General features: G+C 50.7%; 1 protein-coding gene across 2 annotated transcripts in view; it reads left to right on the forward strand.

The window, feature by feature from the left end:
* Positions 1-20715, forward strand: part of DOCK1 (dedicator of cytokinesis 1) — a 559970-nt gene extending 539255 nt beyond the window's left edge. For both annotated transcript variants that reach the window (XM_025273840.3, XM_025273841.3), the window contains exons 48-52: positions 2850-2995; positions 6958-7156; positions 11081-11234; positions 13921-14078; positions 19518-20715. In XM_025273840.3, the coding sequence (XP_025129625.1) occupies positions 2850-2995; positions 6958-7156; positions 11081-11234; positions 13921-14078; positions 19518-19613 (753 nt within the window). In that variant the 3' untranslated portion in view covers positions 19614-20715. The remainder of the gene's footprint in view (positions 1-2849; positions 2996-6957; positions 7157-11080; positions 11235-13920; positions 14079-19517) is intronic.
* The last annotated feature ends 2456 nt before the right edge of the window (positions 20716-23171 follow it).

A 23171-nucleotide genomic window follows, 5' to 3' on the forward strand; every position in this document is an offset into this window, starting at 1 on the left:
CTGGCATTTGTGCAGCTTTGGAAAGGGATGTTTCTAGAAGACTGTGAAACGGGCCTGCGTCTCACCATACCCCCATGAAACCCCATCACCATGATTAAACGCAGTGAAACCAGCCATCCCCAGGACGCCATGGGCAGTCTGCACCCGTGGTGGGCATGGGTGGGCCTTCCGGACCACCCTGGAGAGGAGGATGGCGACCCGTGCATCCTGGGACAAGCAGGCATGATCTGTGAGGGGCTGGAGCGCGTCTGTGCTTCGTGTCTGTACAGCTGGACATGAGGCTGCCATTCATGTAGCCGCCCTGCCTGTCACGTGTCATTGCAGGTCATCCTCGCCAGCCTCCCAAAGTGACGTGACTATCCCCCATGTGCTCAGGAGGAAGCTAGGTGTCCGAGCGGTTCTTTGTTTTATGCGAGGTCACGCAGTCCGTGCCGAGGCCGACATTCCCACCTGGTGGTCTCCCCACCCCCCCACTCAGTGCCTGTCCTGCTGCGGGGACACAGATGTCCCCTCCCTCACAATGTCCTAGCACTGGAGTTACCCAGTAAGGACTGGGAGGCCCTGATGGTTTCAGATGGAAAAGCGGAAGTCCTGGCTGCTCGATTTCTAGAGGCTCTGCTGGGTCAAGAAGGGCGTGTGAGGTGAATGGCCCAGGAGGAGGGCTCAGGGCCACCCCCAGTGGGTGCCCTGCTGACACAAGACCACCAGTGGCTTCTGGCCATCCCCGGCCAGAGCCCCCACCCTGCATCCCCCTTGCTTCATCCTTCACAGTCTTCCCGTCCATGCTCATGCATCCTGACCAAGACTCAGGGCTGCCTCTTGGGGCGCATCGCCAGCCCTGTGTGGTTGGGGGCGTTCGCAGCTGCTTGGGTCTTCCCAGGAGCTGGATGAGGGCAGCCTGTGGCCATATGCACCTCCTGGTCCACGGCTGGCTGGCTCCCGTGTGCCCACTCCCTGGACCCTGGCTGCTGTGAAGATCATTTCATCAGAGAAGTGGATACATTGTACAACTAAGCTACAAAGAAAGACATATTGTACAACAGGAGGGATATAGCCAGTATTTTATAATCATTAGAAATGGAATATAACCTTAAAGGCTGAGAAGAAAGATACTGTAGACTTTGAGTCTCTAGAAACATTTTTACAATTTAGGCTAATCTGCAAGTCACCATTTCCTTTTAGTTGCCTCCTAAAAGCCAGTTCATGGCAAAGGCTGTCTCCCTGGAGTTGGGCAGTGGCACCGTCATCAGTGCTAAAGTTAAGGCTGACCAGACCCTCGGTCCTGGCAGATTGCAGCTGGATAGTGAGCCACTGGTCAGCAAACTACGGCCTGACATCTGTTTTGTAAATAAAGTTTTATTGGAACACAGCCGTACTTATTTATTTCTGTATTGTGTATAGCTGTTTTCATGCTTGGGACAGAGACCTTACGGCCCACAGTCTAAAGTATTTGTCATTTTCCCCTTTGCAGAAAACATTTACCAGCTCCTGCTTTAAAGTGTTCTTTTGCGACTTACTATTTTTTACAAGCTTATTTCATTGAAGTATAGTTGATTTACAGTGCCGTGTTGAATGCTGCTGGACAGCACAGTGGTTCAGTTATACGTATATGTATTTTTCATATTCTTTTCCATTAGGATTTATCACAGGGTGTTGGATACAGTTCCCTGTACCTTACAGTTTATCCATTTTGTATGTAATAGTCTGCATCTGCTAATCCCAAACTCCCCATCCCGTCCCCTGCGAACCCCCGTCCCCCTTGGCACCCACAAGTCTGTTGAGCCTTTTACTATTGAAGAGATAAGGTACAGGTCCAATGGTATTTCATGGGCAAAACATAGTTAAGAAACAGGCCCTCTTATCAGTGGTGTTATATAATCTGTAACCAGCCCGGGTCCCAAGCAGTTCTTCTGTTGGTGATGGGCTGAATGAACGCCAGCTTTGGTAGCATGGGGTTGGGGTTGAGGGAGATTGAGCCACACAGAGAGGGAATGCCCTACAGAAATTTGATTTCCACATCCTGAGGGTTAAAAAAAAAGTTTCTGCACCAGCTGCTGTCCCAGCTGTGCCAACATCTGGCTTGAGAGGCAGGTACACAAGCATTTTGTAGCTAATTAGGTGTTGACATGTGCTGTATTTCAGTGATGCTTATTTTGTTAATATACAGTTGTGTGACAAACAGAGGGTGGAAAACTATCCAGAGACCAGTTTTCTCTGGATGCATCACTGGTCCACTTCCTGCTAAGAAGGAGGAGCTTTAGCAACTCCAGCCGTGGATCCAGCTGACCTACTGTGCCAGTCACTGGCAGGGAAGGAAACCCACCTTTAATTAAGTAGCAGGAGCATCTCACTTCAGTCTAGAGAAGTTCAGTCCCTGTGCCTCCATGTATTTTGGTGATCTGCTTGGTTTGTCAGCATGCAGAGATATACACAGTTAGTCTAAACATCTTGCAAAGTCCTTAAGTCACATTCTAGGTATGTTCTGTAAATTACAATTCCTGGGCGATCAGTGCATTGTACTGACTTTGGAGCAGGGTAACGCATTGTGGTCTTGGTAAAGAAAACTGCATTTTAAATTAAAAAAGAAAAAGGAAAACCAACAAGAAAGTTCTTTCTGGTATTTTTCACAGTATCAAATCATATTTCAAAAAATCTCCAGATAACCATGGTTTTCACCTTCAGCTTTGGACAGGAACATCAACTGTTCATAAAAGTGTGGATTACTTTGGTATAGACTCCAGGCTGCTAAGACCACTCGGTCTGAGGTGTCTGACCATGCCAGGCTGGACATCTTTTGGCATGGACATCAAGCAAGTCACTCTCTTTCTCTCCCCTCTGCCCCAATCCAGCCCTCAAGTCTGGACGACAGAAGAGGCAGCCGTCCCCGGTCCATGGTCCGATCCTTCACCATGCCTTCCTCGTCCCGGCCTCTATCCGTGGCTTCTGTCTCTTCTCTCTCATCCGACAGCACCCCTTCCAGGCCTGGCTCTGATGGGTAAGTCTGGCTCAGCAGTAGGGAGGGAAGAGAAGGGCTGGGGGTGGGGGGAGCAGGGGTGGTTGTGAGGAGCTCTCCAGGGTCCTGGATTTGTGATGACAGCTGAGAGGATTTCGGAATCTCAACACTCCCTTTGAAACGGAGATCATCCAAGACCTTTACAGCCATGGTGCCACTAAGACTTGTAGGGTCTTAGCAATTTTTGAGAACAGTCTCTCGCTTTGGGCTCCACTTTGGATGAGACTTCCATCAAACTATAAAACCTCAGTGAGTGTCCAGTCCTTGTCAGGGTGCCCCAGAGCAGTGAGGTGCGTTCCTTGCCAGTGGTGTGCTGTGCTTTCATCCCTTGCTCACTCCCAAGGCGTCACACCAGGGCAGGCCTATCATACTCAGGCAGGCTTCCCTGAAGGCCGGCAGGGCCACTTTCCTGCTGCAAGATCTTTTTTGAGACCCAATGTTGCTCTTGAGCACTGCTCTTAAGCCGAAGCCACTAAGAAGGGAACAGGAATGGGATAGATGAGTCAACATTTCATTGCACTCCCCTGTGTCTTCTGCAAAGACAGCCTCGATGTTGACATTTTTGTGCGTTTAGTGAGTAGCCTACATGTAAAGCTTGTTCTGATTATACAGAAAGAAAAAAGTGTCATGTGCTGTTTAAACATCCAAGAACTTCTAATTGTTTTACTGTCGAGTCTGCACAGTTGTGTGTTTTTCCAAGCCCATTTGGTTTACAATCCATCATCTTATCAAACCCGCAGGCTCTTGGCCCCAGCAACCCGCAGACACAAACTCCCAGAGCACCGCAAGAGACAGCTCCAACCCCAGTGCCCTCTGTAGCCAACAGCTAGCATGCCCAATGGAGGAAAGAAAACTGTTCCCACTTTTTTTTTCTCTCCTTTTTCCCCTAACAGTAATTTTTGTCAGTGTCTGCTACTTACAAGGCCAAGTCCATATGGAAATTCTCGATTTAGAGGTATTTAAATCAAGGGCACTTGTCACTTAGAGCAAGATTGCTAAAGAAACTTAATTCCACTTCTCCCCAAGTAAATCCCCAGGCTAGTTATGAAAAGGGTTTTATATTTCCAGGAACGTAGGGGCGAGAGCAAAGAGTGAGCTAGAGGTTTTAGATGGAAGAGTTCCGTCCTGCACATGTGACTGCATGAGTGGAAACCATTGTCTCCTCCCCTGGAGCCGTATGTTTAACCTTAAACTAGAAGGCGTCTTTATTAGAGTCCAGATTTTCGTTCATTCACAGGGTTGTCCCCCTTAGCTACCCAACTAAAGTGGAAGAAGTGAGACTGGCCCCAGATGGCACCGGTGGCGTGCAGAACAAAGCAGGGCAGGTGCCTGCCCACAGGTGCCTCGTCCTGTGAAACATTTCCAGCTCAGCCTCCTCTTTGGTGCTTTGTGTACTTGTCTGGATTTCACAGCACAGGTTTCACCCCGAGCTAGAAGATGTCCATTAATCGTTTATTTTCCTCCATTAGTTGTCTCAAGTTCTGTAAAACCTAGAATAAAATCATGAAGGTTTTTTTTTATTATTGTTGTTTATAAGAGATGTAACATTTAACACCTAATGGATGTTGATTTATTGCTAATTGCATATCTAGATGTCCCAAAATGCCTTCATAATCAAAGTCAACACTGGTGTATTCCATCAGTCATCTTCAGGTTTTTATTATGAGAAAGTTTCACGGGAAACATAATAGCATAATGAGGCCCTGTGCCCATCACCTGTGAGCCAACTTCAGCAGTGATCACCTCCCAGCCCATCTTCTTTCAGTCTGTACTCCACCCTCTCCCTCCTCCATATTATACATGAAGCAAGTCTCAGGCATTGTGTGATTTCATCTGTAAACATTTCAGTGTGGCTTTCTAAATGGTAGGAACTCAGAAAAAAAACTCCCTTTAGCACAGGTGAAAAATGAACAGTCATTCCATACCATCATCAGATATTGGTTTTAATTTCCAGCTGGGTCATAAATGGCTTTTTTTTTTTTTTTTTTTTAGTTTGTTTGAAACTAATCCAGATAAGACTCCCACTTTGAAGTTGGCTGCCATACCTCTTTGCATACATGCTAGATCGCTTCAGTCATGTCCAACTCTTTGCGACCCTATGGACTATAGCTTACCAGGCTCCTCCATCCGTGGGATTCTCCAGGCAAGAATACTGGAGTGGGTTGCTGTGCCCTCCTCCGGGGATCTTCCCAACCCAGGGATCTAACCCAAGTCTCTCACATCTCCTGCATTGCCAGGCGGGTTCTTTACCACCAGCGCCACCTGGGCAGCCCTGCCATATCTCTTTAGTTCTCTTTTAATCAATAGATTTCCTCCTTCCACTCTCTTCTTTTAATTTCTCTTCCTTGTAATTTATTTGTTGAAAACTCCAGGTTGCTGCTGGTGCAATCCAGATTTTTCTGACTGCATCCCCGACAGTGTTATTGACTGTATCTCCGTGTCCCTCCTATTTCCTTCAGGTGGGTGGTCCCATCTAGAGACCTGTACAGATTCAGGCTTGATTTGAGGGCCGGATGACTTCATAGGTTCTTCCATTCAGAAGGACATTGTGCCTGACTATCTCTCTTGCAGTGATGTTAGCAGCTATTGATAATCAATGCCTACATTCAATACCATTACTGTTCAAATCCCTCTGCCCATCCAGTTTTTTTCTTTTTTTTTTTTAACAAAACTAAGGAGATGTGATTCTTTCTCTCAGTGGTCAGCATCTTCCCTGGATTTGAAATGTGCTTCTCTGAATGACCCAGCTCAATGTGGATATCTGTGGTACCTCGCTCATGTTAGAGAGCCAAGCTGCTGGAATGGTCTTTTGATTAGAGCAGTGCTTTAGTTCTCCATTTCCTGTTCACAAGTAAATTTGAAAGAAACCACAGCTAGGATGGAAATGAGACCAGCTTTCTAAGTTGCCTTCTCTTAGGATCATTCTCCCCTCGAGGAAACCGATTTACTCTCCGGCTGTTTCGGGAAGTTAGGCTTGGAAGGTCGCAGTGAGGACTGGGGGCTCTCATAGGCTGGCTTGGGAACCTGGCCTTTTATCCCACATTACAGGGGATGGAGTTTGCCCTCCCATGGGGCTCTGGGACTGCCTGAGCAGCTCGAAGGCAAGGAGCTTCCATGAACCCTCTCAGCAGACCATTTTGCTTCTTTTTAACCATATAGGAATGAGGTGTGGACCACACTTTAAAAACACTCTAATCAGAAATCACAGTATGTGCTGTTTCTCCTATAGGACATGACTCACTTCTTTGAATAGGTCACATCTCTTTTTAAATACCATTTTCTTTTCATTCTGTGAATGGGTCGCCCAGTCCCCTGCGCTCAGAGGCAGTGGACCCTCACCAGTAGGTGGCAGAGCTGGGACCCAAATCCTCCTTCTCAAGCTCAGTTCTTGGCTGAAAATCTCAGGGCAACTCCACATCTTTGGGAGCTAGAGTTGACTTCTTTCTCACTGAGCCATCAAAGGCTTTCGAGTGGAAGCTCCCTGTGTACCAATGCAGACATTTCTTTGCATCAGCATCTGCCTGTTTCTCCTGTTCACATTCATAAATATGGCAGGGTGAATCTCTAAAAAGTGAGAATTTCCTTTTGGAAATAGATCTCAAATACCTTCCTCCGGCCATAAAGCAACAATAACCTCTGAATATCGTCATCCCATAGCCCAATCAGGCTTTCGTCCTGTCCATGTTGTTTTTTTCCCCCAGTTTGTTTCTATCGCGATGCAAGACCGTCACTATGGCAATCGGTAATAAGTATCTTAGGTGGCCCTTGAGCTTCCTTTCAAAATTATTTCTTTCCTTGTAAAGTTGGGCGGTCCCCAGACAGCACCTGATTCATAGTGAATGACTTTACATGGATCCGCAGGGCAAAAAGCAACAGTTTCTCCTAGAAAGACATCATTGATTGAAAGCAAAACAAAAAAAAAAAACCAACAACGTTTTCTTTAGGTTCGCTCTGGAACCCCTCCTGCCGAAGAAAATGCACTCCCGGTCCCAGGACAAGCTGGACAAGGATGACCCTGACAAAGAGAAGAAGGACAAGAAGAAGGAAAAAAGGAACAGCAAGCATCAAGAGATATTCGATAAAGAATTTAAACCCACCGACATTCCCCTGCAGCAATCTGAGGCTGTGATCCTTTCAGAAACGGTAATTTCACAGGGAGCTCTCCCTCGCTCATCGGTAGCTGCCGCAGGGGGCCTGTCTTTGCTCCACATTTTGCCAAGGGGGCTGTCCATCAGATTTCACTGAATGGGCTGTGAATAGTCATTTGAGAATCCAGGGCCTCTTGCATCCCTGCCCTTGTGTAACAGATGCTCCAGGACATCAGAGGCTCAGAGCAGACCTCCGTCTCTCTGGAGGATGCTGGTCTTTCCCTCCATCCCCCTATCCTCCAGGGCCCGGTGTGGGGGAGGGGGGCAGCCATCAGCGGGACCCACAGGGTTCCGGGCTCTGCAGCAAAGTGGGACTCACTCATTAGACACCCAGATGTCTCAGGAGGTGAACAGGGTGCTTGTGTTGTCAGGAAACAGTAATTCCAGGCCAGCTAACGCCATTCCCCCACCCCTTCCTGACCAGAAATCGCTAAGCCGGTGTTCGGAGGGAGTGTTATAATCTGCTCAGCTAGAGTCCCAGAGCCCCTTCCCACAGGTTCTGCCAGCCATACGCCGTTCTGTGTTATCCTCCTCGCCTCATCTGTTCCATGCTTAAATCCCTTGGCCATCTTTCACAAGGATTTGGGGGGACCTAACTCGTGCTGGTGAGTTGACATTAAAAACGGATCCCAGGGACTCTCGTTCGTTCCAGAGACCAGGGTGTGTGGCAACAGGGAAACCCAAGCGCGCTCTCCTCCCAGGCCTGGGCTGGGGCGGGGGTGGGAGGGGTCAGCTGACGCCCCCAGCAGCGTGTCGCAGTGTGTGGAGTCTGGGGGCAAACTGAGGGCAGCTTCTGGGGTGAACTTTATTCAGAACGTGCCATTTGTAGACTGGAGACAAAGCAAAGAGGAGGCTCTCACAGGCCATCAGCTTCAGAGGTTAAGTTGGGCCTGGAGCTTGCAGTGGAAGGCCATTTGCGTCTACAGTGCCCAAGAATGTGCCTGCCCTGGGCGGAAGCCCCCGACCCCTGACCCGCCCTGGCGGTTACTGAACGGTTGCTTATCAAAGGGCTCAGGTGGGGCCACCGTTTAATAAGACACACTTCACTGCTTGCTTGTCTCTTCAACACCGGAAGGCATGTTTCATCCAGACCCTTTGTCATGGAGACCAGCAGTCACATGCTGCTTGGGTGCCTAGAGGACAAAGGAGACCCCAGACCACACAAGGTCTTCCTGCAGGCGAATGCTCTTGTGAGGCCTTTGGACAGAGTTCTGACTGCGTCTGGGCTGCAATGTTTCATGGGAGAAGCAGGCGGCCCAGGGTGCGGGCCTTGGGAAGGGACTGGCCTCTGGCTGGCACTCAGATGTGACCTCACGTGGTGCTATCCCAAGGTTTCTCATGACGCCCCTTCCCCCACCCACTGTGGGCTCCGTCCACTCTTCTGGAAAGCCGAGTGGCCAGCGACACTGCCGGGGCTGACCAGCACCCCTTCCTTCTCCCGAGTGTCCAGAACCCTACCCGGATGGGCCAACTGACAGCAGCGTGTTTTGAACATTTGCTAAGTGCAGACCTTGTGCGAGTCTGTCAGACATTTTTCTTTAAGCTCTACTTTAAGACAGTAAAGCGGAAGGCCTCAGAGAATTTGAGCCAAGTGGCAGAGTTGATCCAAATCAAGTTCCGTGACAAGAAGACAAAGGATGTGCCGGCTTCGGCCATAGTCACAGTATAAGTTCTGTCCCTCCCCGCTGTGGTCCCGCTGTCCTGCAGAGACAGGCTGAGTTCAGCCCAAAGCACCACTCCCACCCCCCGATCTCCAGCGGGCCCGAGTGCTCTCCAAAAACGCAGCAGAACCCACTGAGGTCAGGGCACAGAACCCTGCCCCTGCTGTCAGCCTCCGAGGAGTCTCAGAACAGCCACGGCTGCAGTGCTAGGGGCCAGGCATCCTGGCTTCTTGCCGGAGGCAGGCTGGCTGTTCTTGGTCCAGCCAAGGTCCCAGTCTGTCCTCTGGGTGACAGGTGCTGGCAAGGTCTGTGGGTCCAGCTGGGCACCTGGAGTTTCCCGTTCAAGCCTCCATGTGCCCATGACCAGCCGGGTGCTGCAGGACAGAGCGGGTTGGCAGGGGGCGGGGGTCTCAGGGAGCGAAGATGACTGAGTGGCAGCAGCAGCCCCATCCCCAGGGTGGTGCCCTGGTGCCCTGGGGTTGCTGCACTCTTGGCACCCACCTGCCCTCTCTCCACACTTCTGCAGAGGTTTTTCTCTACTTCCTCTTTGGGGCTGAGTTCAGCTTCCTACCTGAATTCGCATCATCAGCAATGTCATGACCTCTAGCCGAGCCTCTCAGGACCTGGAGCGGGGAGGGCCCTCCACGTGCCATTTGCATCTCACCAGTAAACCATCCCCTGCCCCCTGAACTGTCAGGATGTCACCTGATGGGAAGGGAAAGGTGGGAAGAGCGCCCTGGATCCCTCTTCAGTCCCCACACACATGCACCCAAGGGGAGCCCCGAGCTCAGCCAGGCTGTCCCAGGCCTTCCACAGCAGGTGGGCTGTTTCTGCAGGTGGCTGGGGACACCTGGACTCCGGGATCTGCTTTGCTGGCATAGGGCAGCTCCAGAAGCCAGCCTGTTGGCCAGAGTCCCCTCAACCACACTGCTTACAAAAGGATTTAAGCCTTCCAGCCTCCAGGGAGGCCCTGCCTTTGCAGACCACCCAGTGGAACACACTGCTGCCCACCCACTCTGCAGCTGGCCCTCACCAGCAGGCCCGTCCGCACCCCCTGCCCCGGGAGCCAAGCCCGAAGCCCTGCCCATCCTGGGGCCGAAATCTTGATTCTTCTTTCTCAGCTGGGTTAATAACTGTCCTCGTTGCTCCTACCTGAGAGTATTTTGCACTGCTTATGTTCCCCCAGACCTGACGATCTGAGACCAAATTGTAAGACGTAGAGAAATAAAAATTCCCAATGTTACAGACACGGGAAAAGGCTTAGCTGCTTAAAGTCAGGTGCATCTGAAAGTCAGAGATGGGGAAGACAAATGCAATGAGAAGTAGAAAGAATTCCTATTCAGTCGTAGCATAGCCTGAGAGAAGAAAGAGAAGGTGAATGAAGGAAATCCTTTAGCAAGTTTCTAGACTTTCACACACCTGCCAAGAAAGGCCAAGAAATTAGTCCCCTGGGGCGTTCTGGTCACTGCACAGGTCATTGAGTCCACTTCCGACCCGGTGGGGCTCTCCCCCACACCAAGTGCCCGCGTCACATTCCTGTTCAGGAGACACGGATGTGACATCCCCCCGACTGTGTAAGGAGACTGGGGTGAGGCCTGGGTTAGTTTGCTGGGACTGCAAGAACGGCATCCCACAGGCTGGATGGCTTCAGCAGAGGCTGATGGTCTCACAGTCTGGAGGCTGGACATCCAAGGCCAAAGTGCCAGCAGGGCTGGCTTCCTCTTAGGCTGTGGTGGGGAGTCTGCTCCAGCCCCTCGCCCACCATTCCCCTCTCCCTGCATCTCTGCCTTCATCTTCACACAGCCCCGTCCCGTGCGCTTGTGTCTGGGTCTGAATCTCCCCACTTTATAAGGACACCAGTCACACTAGATCAGGATCTGCTGTAACAGCATCACTCGACCTTGACTGTCGGCAAGACCATGTTTCCAGATGTGGTCATCTGCACCGGTGCTGCAGGTCAGGACTTCCGCAGAGGAATTGTTGAAGTGGCATTAAGTCAGCCCAGTGTCTGCTCAGGGCTCAGCGGCTCAGTCGTATCCAACTCTTCCTGACCCCATGGACTGTAGCCCACCAGGCTCCTCTGTCCATGAAATTCTCCGGCCAAGAATACTGGAGAGGGTTGCTATGCCTTTCACCCGGGGATCTTCCAGACCCAGCGATCAAACACGCATCTCCAGCATCTCCTGCATTGGCAGGTGGCTCTGTCCCACTGAGCCACCTAGGACAGACCCTAACTACACTCTCTCTGTCCCACGTAGATCAGCCCTCTGCGGCCCCAGAGACCGAAGAGCCAGGTGATCAACGCCATGGGGGGCGAGCGGCGCTTCTCGGTGTCTCCGTCCTCCCCATCCTCCCAGTCCACGCCACCCCCGGTCATGCCAAGGGCCAAGCTCAGCTTCAGCCTGCAGTCCAGTAAGTGAGACGTCGTCCCGTGTGAATTCCTGACATTGTGCTGTGACCTTCCCCCTCTGTTGAAGGCTCTCACTTTAGACTGGCTTCTTTTCAGTCCAGCAGCCGGAGAGAGTGTTGATGAGCCCCTGACTTTGGGGAGTGTCCCCCAGGACTGGAGCGGGTCAGGCCACAGCTGAGTCCCGGGTTCCTGTGCTCCCTGGGTGGACAGTGCAGGACCCGGCCAGTGCTCCAGACCTCCTGCGTGCTGGGGGTGACTCAAGAGCACATGGGGCATCCCCCATTTCATGTCATGAGATGTTGCAGCCCACACAGTGGGGAAGGGACCTTTTTGTGTGCAGGAGGAATGGGAAGGAAAGAGCCTTCCAGGCCGTGCTGAGGGGCTAAGGGTAGAACTTACCTTCCAGTTCTGCCCGATTTCTAGGGCTGCTCAGCATAATTCCTACAGACTTGGTGGCCCCAAATATCAAAAAGTTATTCTCTCATAGTCTGGAGGCCAGGAGTCTGAAATCAAGTTATCTCCAGTCCTGCTTCCATCTAGGACAGGGGTCCCCAGCCTCCAGGGTCTAACGCCTGATGACCTGAGGTGGAGCCGATGTAGTAATGATAGAAATAAAGTGTACAGTAAATGCAACGCCCTTGAATCATCCCCAGACCATCCCCGGCCCCACCCCCGCATCCATGGAAAAGAGTTGTCTTCCACAAAAAGGTTGGGGACTAGTGTTCTGGTGGACTCCCACAGCCCTCGGAGTTCCTTGGCTTGTATACTCATTCCTCCAGTCCCCTCACCCCTCTCTTCCCAGGCTGTTTGTTTTCTCTTCTTATGGGAGACTGCAGATGGGGTTCAGGGCTCCCCATAAATCCAGGATGATCTCATCTCCAGATCCTTCTGCAAAGACCCTCTTTTCAAAAAAAGTCTAAGGTTCTGAGTGTGTGCTCATTCACTCAGTCGTGTCCGACTCTTTGTGACCCCATGAATGGCAGCCCACTGGGCTCCTCTGTCCGTGGGATTTTTCTGGGCAAGAATACTGGTGTGGGTAGCTGTTTCCTTCTCCAGGGGGTCTTCCTGACCTGGAAATCGAACCTGCAGTCCCCTGTGTCTCCTGCATTGCAGGCGGGTTCTTTACTGCCAACCCACCTGGGAAGCCCTCTGAGGTTCCAAGTGGATGTGAATCTTGGAGGGATGCAAGTGGTACCCTAGTTTTCACCCCTGAAGTCAGGCCAGCCAGAGAGGTGACGTCCAGGCAGGAAGGAGGTGGTAAGAACTGAGGATGGCAGCAGACGAGAGAGCCAGGAGGACCCACTGTCCTCCGCGTGGCTGGAGACGGGGCGGGGACCCTGGCCCTGGGCAGTGGTTTGTTGCCCAGTGGCCGGCCGCCAACAATCATCCTCAGCTCCTGCTTTCTTCTTGCTGCAAGGGGAGCAGCGGCCATTCCCGAGACAGTCTGTCTGGTCGGGAGTCAGGGCTGCCCAGGGGATGAGCCTCAGGGAGCCAGGCCTTGCTGGGTGTCGGAAGGGAGACAGTCTCCAGGGGGGTGTCCTGGCTCACTTCATACATCCTTATGCTGTAACCCGAGATCTTCACAAATATTTTATTGATTTTTTAAATAAATAGTTAATAAATAGGCACATTGCCGCTGCAGTGGAGGACACTCTGGTGGTCCCTTGAAATTAAACATAGAGTCCCCATAACCCCCAGCAAGCCCGCCCCTAGACATTCGCCCAGGAGACCTGGACACACAGGCTCAAACAGATAGTGAAACTTCTATCCTTAAAAATGATTAAAGTGGCAAATTTTAAATAAAGGCCAGAGTAAAAGCAACCAGCCAGCCAGTCAGGAGAGCGATCATTCCATCAGAGGCCACCTTCTCACGCCTCGATTCAACCGCAAGGCCTCCTTATCAATTGACACCTCTCGTCCTAGGGAGCACGCTAATGACTCCTAATGACTTTCCATCTGATGCATCAACGGGTAGGACACCCAACAACAAAAATGCCCGTTTCTGTCTTTAACATAAAAGGCAAATGATTTCTTAGAGTCTCAACAAAGGCTGAGAAAATAGATTGTCCTAATGATCACTCCTCCCTTTGAAAACGACTGCTTTTCAGTTTACTTTAAAAAAAATCAGTACTGCTTCCCTTTGGCTTATTTAAAGCCGCAGTCACAGAGGCAGCTGCCGCTAATACCTGCCTTTCATAGGATCGTGGCTTTTCCTGTTGTGAGAGTTTTGACAAGCAGGTGGGCTGGTGGTGATCTGTGTTGTTGGACTCAGCTGAGTGCAGCTCCCTGTAGGAGGCTGGGGCAGCGACCTGGCGGATTCTGAACACTCCAGGCAGATATGGTCCTTGTGACCCCCGAGCTGTATAGATGCCCACAGGCATGGCAGTCGAGGAGAGACCAGAGGGGTCCCAGGTGGACATGGCTGTTTTTCCAGTGGTCTGATCCACCCTTTAAGCTCGGGGTTCAGCATCCCATGATTCTCCTTCTGGAACATTCCCTCGCAGGGGACACAGCCCCGGCCTTCTCTGCCCCCTCCCGATCTCTTCGCTGCCCATTGACAGGCATTTCTGGGGGTTAAAGGGTTCCCACCACCCTGCCAGTCCTGAGAGGGCACGAAGCAGCCGTGTAGGGACGCGCATCACTCCCAGTGGGGACAGGGGTGTGGTTCTCATTCTCCCCCTCTTCCAGGTTTGGAGCTGAACGGCATGACCGTGGCCGGGCTGGATGTGGCTGAAGTTCCACCCCCTCTGCCTCTCAAAGGCACCAGCACGGACTATGGGACCTTGACCGAGAACCTGGACTTGACGGGCTCGCCAACACCCCCGCCCCCTCCTCCTCATCAGAGGGTAAGTCAGGGCTCAGGAACATGGATCCATCCTCTCTTTCCCTCCACAAGACAGGAGTTCTTCCTTCTTTCCTTCTTGATGTTGGCATGTTTACTTTGGACAAGCCAAGGCTTGATTTCCAGGAAAGAGGTGGCAGTGGTTAGAACGCGGACGTGTGTGGCCTGGGGTCCTGTGTCATCCCCACAGGAACATATGCTCCCAGGCATTCCTGTGTCATCACCATGGGAACGTACATTCCCAGGGGGAACGTGCAGAGCGGGGAGAATTCCAGCCGGTGGGTCCAGGGGCCACTCTCGTGACCTTGGAGGTCATTGCCTTTGAGGTGCAGTTCTTATGAGAGTTTGGTTTTGAAAAGTAGCTTTTTGTAGGAAGACATTTGTCATTTGAAGAAGCTGACTGATGCCACACGCGGGGGACACGTCGTGCTCGTGGACACTGCCCTTGCCCTGAAGAAGCCCTGGTCCCATCCTGGTCCCAGGCAGCCTCGCTCTCCCACTGGCCGTGTGTAGATGGGGATGGGTGCACACCACATGAAGAAACTGTAGCGGAGCACGAGATTTGGCTCCAGCTGGAGCACACCCCAGCTCCTCGAGGCTGCCCGTTCCTAGCCCCGCCTCTAGCCCTGGGACCTGTCCCCACCCCACTTAGATTCGGGGTGCTGGCTGTCACCAGCATGATCAGCCAACTCGGGCCTCCTACACATCATCCTGAGGCTGGTCCCCCCGTGGAAGCTGTCACTCATCTGGCCTGACGTGTGCTCACTGCTCGGGCCTCTGGGCCTGCCTACTGATGCAAGTATCAGCCAAAACTCTGAAAAAGCCACTTTAACCCGCTGGCAGCTCTAGAAACACTCTTCTGAAGTCCCCCACCTTCTCTCCTGCTTCTCAAGGCTGTGGTCACTCGGGCAGCTCTGTTGTTGGCTGGCCTGGCCACATGCAGAGGCCAGCGTGTGCCTCTGAAATGACCCCACGGTGCTGGGAGATGGGCGTCCAGGTTCTTCCATCCCCCGGCCACACTGCTCACAGCCCAGTGAAATAGAAGCCTTGTGGGCTGAAGAGTGAAGCAGCCTCCCTGACTCATGCAATCAATCAGTCAGTCTCCATAAAGTAAGTTACACAGCAACCGAGCTCCTGGAGACATTGGAGACACAAGCTGGCTCTGTGGCCAAGATCCTTTGCATAACAGCAAGGTGTGGGTTTTCTTTCCCCTTCTAAAACAATATAAATACTATATCCTTCTTTTTTTTTTAATGGAAACTTTCTCACCAAGTTTCTTGCAAGTTTATTCTCTCTTCTTGTGAGAGGAGTGAAAAAGACAGGGGATTTATTAACACTGTATTTATTTGACTGGGCTTCCCAGGTGGCGCTAGTGGTAAAGAATCTTCCTGCCACTGCAGGAGACACAAAGACTCAGGATCCATCCCTGGTTTTGGTAAGGTCTCTTGGAGAAGGAAAGGGCAACCCACAACAGTATTCTTGACTGGGAAATCCCATGGACAGAGGAGCCTGGCGGGCTACAGTCCGTGGGGTCACAAAGAGTCGGACAGGACTGAGCGACTGAGATCACCACAACACCCGATTTATTTGATTATTTCTTTTGTGTAAGAAAACCAAATAAGCAGTGGGGCTTCATCTTCAGGGCTGAAGGAATGGATTGTCCTTCCATGGGACTTTCGAATCAGCTCTCTGTCCCTTGAGATTCCACAATGGGGCGCCAGCCGTGGAGAAGGGGCCAGGCAGCTGGAATGGTTGGTAGCAACTGAGGAAGCGTAAGCCTGACCCTTCCCACAGGTTTTAACCACAGGTTAGAATAAAAGGAGACCCAGGGAGCCGAGTGGGCACGTTGATTGGTTGGGGTGTTGTTTTCCTAACAGCGGAGTTAATTGATTCCCTCACCTTTCATACCTGTATTTTACTGGAAAAGCAAGACAAGAATGTCCTCCGGGTCTCCCGACACTGAACACTCTGAACTTGAAAATGAGAGCAAATCCATTTTTGTTACAGGGCAATTCAGGGGAAACATTTGATGACCTCAGTTTCTGCATTGTGTTGTTTTTGTTTGGTTGCTAAGTCATGTCCAACCCTTTTGCAACCCCATGGACTGTAGCCCTCCAGTCTCCTCCCTGTCCATGGGATTTCCCAGGCAAGAATACCAGAGCGGGTAGCCATTGGCTTCTCCAGGGACCCTTCTCCGCCCAGGGATCAAACCCGTGTCTTCTGCATTGGCAGCTGGGTTCTTTGCTACTGAGCCACCCGGGAAGCCCCCGCAGCTGTTAGTGGAAGGGCAAACACACACCAGCTCTGGCTCCATGCGTAAAGGCATTGTGAATGCCACGATATTAATCACCCGAGTCTCCTTGCTCTTGGTCTGCTCTCTGACTCACCTGCAGCATGAGCGCACCTTCAGGAACAGGCCTGTGGGCCAGGGTGTCATCACCCGGTGTCGGGGGGCGCCTCCCTGGCAGGCCCTGAGGTCTGCTATAGGACTACGATTGTTCGCCTGCTCTGGGGGCTGGTCCACAGCCTCCTGTCATCACCCTCAGGCTTGGAGTCAGCTGTCTAGCTGTTGCCACTTTAAATCGTCCTTTCTTTAAAAATGGCTCACACTTGCCTGCACCGTCTACTTCCACGCGTAAACAAGCAACCGTCTCATCAGACCTGGAAATCAGTGTTTCTTTTGACCATTCTTTTTCCATTTTTGTCATCATTTTTTAAAAATATTCATTTATTTATTTGGACTGTGCCAGTTCTTAGTTGCAGCACACAGGATCTTTAGTTGTGGCATGTGAACTCCTAGTTGCAGGATGTGGGGTCTAGTTGCTAGACTGTGGATAGAACCCAGGCCCCTTGCATTGAGAGCGAGGAGTCTTAGCCACTGGGCCACCAGGGAAGTTCCTCTTTTGACCATTCTTACCATATCTGGGTTGGAAAGATTCCCCTGGAGAAGGAGATGGCAACCCACTCCAGTGTTCTTGCCTGGGAAATCCCCTGGACAGAGGAGCCTGGTGGCCTACAGTCCATGGGGTCGTAAAAAGTCAGACAGGACTTAATGACTGAGCACTACAAATCTATTCTTTTACCTCTCTTGTTACAATGTCTAAAAATCATTATATCAGTTCTGTTTTCCACCTTGACTCTCTTCTCTCTGTTAAGCCCTGGGTCACTTTAGTATTTATTTGCCTGTGAATTAGGAGGAACTTGGGTGATGAGTTAGATGCTGCTTTGCCACCGTCCTGCCCTTGAAACTTCTTTTTTCACGTTGAGCTGAACGTGCGCCTGCTCTGAGAGGCTGTTAACAGCACACTCCCACCCGCAGAGAACAGTGCTCTGCGAGCCCCTCTGCTTTGTTCTGCCTGTGGCTCGTGCCCGCTTATCCTGGTCTGTGTATTTCTTCGTCTGCTCACTCATTCATGCATTCATCTGTTCACTCACTCATTCATTTACCTAGGTGGTCAACACGTGACCTCTCGTGCACGTCACATGCCCACCAAGAGCAGGGCACAAGCTGCCCTTGGTCACTCACACTCTGGCAGGTCCATTCAGTGTCTCCTGTCACCATTACAGTTCTAAATTCATTCTTGAGATTGAAAAGCAAACTATGGGCTATATCCAGCCAGCCACCTGTTTCTGTAAAAAAAACTTAAAAAAAATTTTTTATTGGAGTATAGTTACTTTATAATGTTGTGTTCAGTTCAGTCGCTCAGTCGTGTCCGACTCTTTGCCACCCTGTGAACCGCAGCACGCCAGGCCTCCCTGTCCATCACCAACTCCCGAGGTTTACCCAAACCCATGTCCATTGAGTCAGTGATGCCATCCAACCACCTCCTCCTCTGTCATCCCCTTCTCCTCCTGCCGTCAATCTTTCCCAGCATCAGGGTCTTTTCAAATGAGTCAGCTTTTCACATGAGGTGGCCAAAGTACTGGAGTTTCAGCTTCAACACCAGTCCTTCCAATGAACACCCAGGACTGATCTCCTTTGGGATGGACTGGTTGGATCTCCTTGCAGTCCAAGGGACTCTCATGCTGTGTTAGTTTATATTATATAGCAAAGTGAATCAGCTATACAGATACATATATCCTCTGTTGGATTTCCCTCCCATTCAGGTCATCACAGAGCTCCCTGTGCTCTTCATTAGGCTCTTGTTGTTGTTGTTCAGTCACTCAGTTGTGTCTGATTCTTTGCAACCCCGTGGTCTGCAGCACAGCAGACTTTCCTGTCCTTCTCATTAGTTATCTATTTTATATGCAGGAATGTCTGCGTGTCACTCCCAAGCTTCCAATCCATCCCACCCCCTCTGCCCCTCTTGGGGTCCATACATTGTTTCTCTACGTCTGTGTCTCTGGTTCTGCTTTGCAAATGTTCATCTGTAGCATTGGAAGACAGCTGCAGCCATTTCTTAATAAACTGTGCTTCCTCCATGAAGAGTTTAAATATCCCCTCAACCTTGCTCATCCCCATTATTTACGAATGCAGAAGAGACTGTGGGAGAGAGACTGTTTTGTCAACAGGTCAGGGGGATGGTGGCCACAGGGGCCAGTGTAGCCCGGCTGACCCTCTCTCCTGTGGCCTTTCCATTTCCGAGAGCACGGCAGGCCTCTGGCCCAGCTCCGGAGAGCACCTCCAAGGACTTGTTTGTCCCTGAGCATCTTCAAGGGATGTAAGGAAGGGCCTGTGGGTCCTCTTCCCAGGGGGGCTCAGCTGTGACGTGGCCAGGCTGCCTGGGTGGCCCTGGGTCCTGCGTTGTCCCCCTTCCCTTGTTCTTGACCATTTCAACTGCCCAATTCTGAAACCAGTCCATTTCCAGGCACCCCTCGATCAAGAGCACATGGATTTAGAACCACCCTAGGTGGCTCAGTGGTAAAGAATCCGCCTGCAGTTCGGGGCCTGGGATCTGTCCATGGTCTTAGCAACTAGATCCCACATCCTGCCACTAAGAGTTCACACGCCACAACTGAAGACCTAGCAGGAGATGCTAGAGACACGGATTTGATCCCTGGGTGGGGAAGACCCCCTGGAGGTGGAAATGGCAACCCACTCCAGTATTCTTGCCTGGGAAATCCCAGGGACAGTGGAGCCTGGTGGGCTACAGTCCACGGGGTTGCAAAGAGTCAGACACAACAGAACATGCAAGCATGCACGATTAAAACCACCACCCAAAGAGCAGTGGCTACACTTCTCAGAGGCTGTTCAGATGTCTGATGTGTGTGCTTTGTAAAAAGTGGTTCATCAGAAACCCTGGAAAGGCCTGTGGCCACCAGCAGCCCGGTCCTGAGAGTGGTGACCTGCCAGCCCCGCATTGCGGGGAGAGGACGTTCCCACCCAGGACTGCAGGTCAGTCTTCCCTTGCCCACCTCCCTACCAGGTCAGAACCTCCCAGAGACCACGTCTCTCCTGCCAGAGCATCAGCAGTGAGCCATCCCCTCATTTTCTGTCTTCCAGCATCTGCCTCCTCCTCTGCCCAGCAAGACCCCGCCGCCGCCCCCTCCCAAGACGACGCGCAAGCAGACCTCGGTGGACTCGGGGATCGTGCAGTGAAGCCGCGGCATCCCCCGAAGGACGAGCCGGCATCCTTCCCCTCCCTCACATCTCCTCCCACGTCTGGCGTTTACCTCATGGGGCCTGTGATGTCTGACCTTTAGTGCAATTGCTTTTTCCTAACAGGATTTCGTCTCCAGCCACAGGGTGAGCAGGCTTTAGCATCAGGGAGTAAGGAGGCGGGTACGGGCCCGGGACACGCGGCTGTGTTTATCAGCGTCTGAGTGTGTCCATCTTGAAAGAGCCTAAGTCTTGCCCAAAAGCCCTTACTGTTTGTGCCAGATGACACATTAGCAAAGAGCCCAGTTGACCTGAGCAGAGCACAGGAAGGAGAGTTTAGAACTGTGTACTAACAGTGGACAAGTCCTCAGCTCCCCACTAGACCCCAGGTGACTCTCCCAGGATGTCTCACGGAATGCTCCTGCCTGCACCTGGAGGTGTGACTTTCTGTGGGTTGCGGGCTCCTTCAGTCTCCTTCAGACAACTATGGTCAGCCCTTTCCGGGAAGTTCCTGATTTCCCTTGGTAAATAGGGATATTTACCAAGGATATTTAAAATAGGATATTTCTCTGCTACTGAACAGTTACTAATTTATGGAGTGGAGACACCATTAAAAATACTGGATCAAGTGGAAAGAATAAGTATGAGTGTAGGAAGATCCATTTTCTCTCTTTAAAAAAAGGATATGTAGACCACAGGCGATGGTTTTAATTGGGTGAATTCTTCTTGGGCTCATTCTGTACAGAAGTTTGTATATATGAGGGTCTTTAGAACTTGTTTTAATTTTTGTGGTCCTTCTGTTTATTGTCCTAGGCACCCGCAAATGATTCTCAATATGTGTTCTTAACTTGTAACTGAGGGAAGTGTAAAAAAGAAACACAAATTAAATTTTCTTGTTTTTTTTTTTTTTTCCCCCTCCACAAAGCACAAGCCCTAAAAATGTTCCTGGACAATGATTTAAAAAAAAAAACAACTAACTTTGTATAACCTAATATTTTATTCTATCATCTATATTTTTTTATTGACTATAATCATGATATTCTTCTAGTAGGCTCAAGAGTTAATCATTGACAACAAAAAATAAACTGTTGTTTAAAAAGTCTCAGTGTCTGACATACTATGTTATTATCCCCTGATGTAGAATATTAAAGCCACTGCTTATATTCTGCTCCTGAATTAAAAAAAGAAAATGCACATCGTGAGAGGTTGGAGTTGCAAGTTAAGTTTTATTTGGGGCAAAGTGAGAACTATAGCCTGGGAGACAGCACTTCAGATAGCACTTCAGAGACTGCTCCAAAGAGACCGCAGCGGGAGGTCAATGGAGTACGTGCAATCAAGCACGTATTTTTTGCAGGAGGCTTCTGCTAGTCACGAGGGGCAGTGATCCCCATGAAGGATTTTAGTGCTTTTCTAGAAATGAGGAGATACAAGAATTGGGCTCATAAAATCGGCTCCTGAAAAACTATCTGAAGACCTGTTCTGCCAGTTTGTTCCAGAGCAAAGAGTGCCTCATTTCTGCTCTCCACCCTGAACTCTTTTCAGGAAATGTTGAAGGTCAGCAGCTGCAGCAGCATCTACCTGACTTAATCCTTGTAGAGGGAGATGGCGACTGCCAGTCTGTAGCTGACACTGCCTTCTTAAAGAGCGCTGTGACCCATGTTTATACACGCGTGCGTCTTCCTCAAACACTGCTCTTCATCTCTGTTTAACTGTCTGGGATCCGGAGCCCAGAAAGCACTCAGGTCCCAGCACCCTCTGTCTGTGTGTCCTTACAGACAGAGCAGAGCTGAGCCTGGCTCAGGCTGGAACTCCCTCAACCCAACCCCAGGGCCCCCTGGCTAAACCTTGTTAACCTCTCCTTTTAACCTTCTCAGTGTCCAACGTGAGCAAGGGCTTCATTTCCTGGGATGTGCCATTTCACTTGAGAGGCATCAGACTTCCCAGGTTTCTCTGAAGCTTCGATGGTAAGAAACAGAGAAGGCACTGGAGTCCTGTATGCTATCCAGATGTGTCCTGGCTCAAACACAGGCTGTGACTCTGTCCCTTCCAGCCAGGCCTCCCAGGAGGCTGTGACAGAACCCAGGAGACTCAGAGGAGCCTCCTCTGGCTCAACGGCTGGTGCCCCAGTTTATTTGAACTTGTCTTTAATGTCCAGTCCACCCTAGGACATTTTAGATACACGTGAACGTGGATTTTTTTCTGCTTGAATTTTTACTCTCTGATGAATATGAATATTCATCCTCCACTGAGTATGTTGCTGCTGCTGCTAACTTGCTTCAGTCGTGTCGGACTCTGTGTGACCCCATAGACGGCAGCCCACCAGGCCCCGCCGTCCCTGGGATTCTCCAGGCAAGAACACTGGAGTGGGTTGCCATTTCCTTCTCCAATGCATGAAAGTGGAAAGTGAAAGTGAAATCGCTCAGTCGTGTCCGACTCTTAGAGACCCCATGGACTGCAGCCCACCAGGCTCCTCCATCCATGGGATTTTCCAGGCAAGAGTATTGGAGTGAGGTGCCATTGCCTTCTCCAAGTATGTTAGAAACTGGCTATTCACCACCATCCTAAAATGATTACAAGGACACACCCACCTGGGAGGGGCCAGCCCCTGGCCTCAGGGAGTTTTTGGATAGTCAGCATTTCACATAGCAGAAGCTATAGCTGAAATTTATAGAACCAGTTCCTGGCCCTTTGGAAATGGTTGTTTTTATTCTAGAACAGCATCTGGGTTCTAGTTCTTGCCCTGCACCACGAATTCCCCCACAAAGTCTCCCTGGACAATCCCTGGACTGCATACCCCACCCAGGGCCCTCCCCCATGTCCTCATCCCCCCAGTCACCAGGAATTCCACACTGGGCTCCAGAGGGCTGGGTGCATGGCAAATCTTAACAGGAAAGGAAAAGTGGACACATTTTACATGTGTTAAAGAAATTTCCTAATATAAATATGTAAGTGCATTTTTTTTAAAAAATGAACTTCTCAAACTAGGCACAGTTTTTTTATTTTTTATTTTTTTGCCTTTTAAATTAAGGTTGGGCTACAGAACTAGTCAAGGAAAAACTGACCTCTGTGTCAAGTGTCTTCTGGAGGCATTCCTTCTAGAAGGAGTTTCCAGGGCACAGCTTGCCTCTCTCGTTGCAGTGATATATTCCTTTTACTCTCTCTGTTTTTTGCCTTCTCCGGGGCCACCTGTTTAGCCGTTTTCAATATAGGGCTTCCCAGGTGGCTCAGTGGTAAAAAGAATCTGCCTGCCGATGCAGGAGATGCCAGTTCAATCCCTAGGTGGGGAAGATCCCCTGGAGGAGGAAATGGCAACCCACTCCAGTATTCTTGCCTAGAGAATTACATGGACAGAGGAGCCTGGTGGGCTATAATCCATAATGTCACAAAGAGTCAGACACGATGGAGCACAGCACATTTTTAGTATTGGGGAGGGCCGAATTTCATCTGTTCTTTCTCCTTTCTTGTAACTGGCTGTGCCATTTTATAAAACATTTTGAGCATGTCTACAGCTCCATGGCAGGTACTTTGCCCAATGCCCTAGGAGACACCCAGTCCTGT

This window comes from Bubalus bubalis, chromosome 23 (genome assembly GCF_019923935.1).
Source record: "Bubalus bubalis isolate 160015118507 breed Murrah chromosome 23, NDDB_SH_1, whole genome shotgun sequence".
Classification (NCBI taxonomy): Eukaryota; Metazoa; Chordata; class Mammalia; order Artiodactyla; family Bovidae; genus Bubalus; species Bubalus bubalis.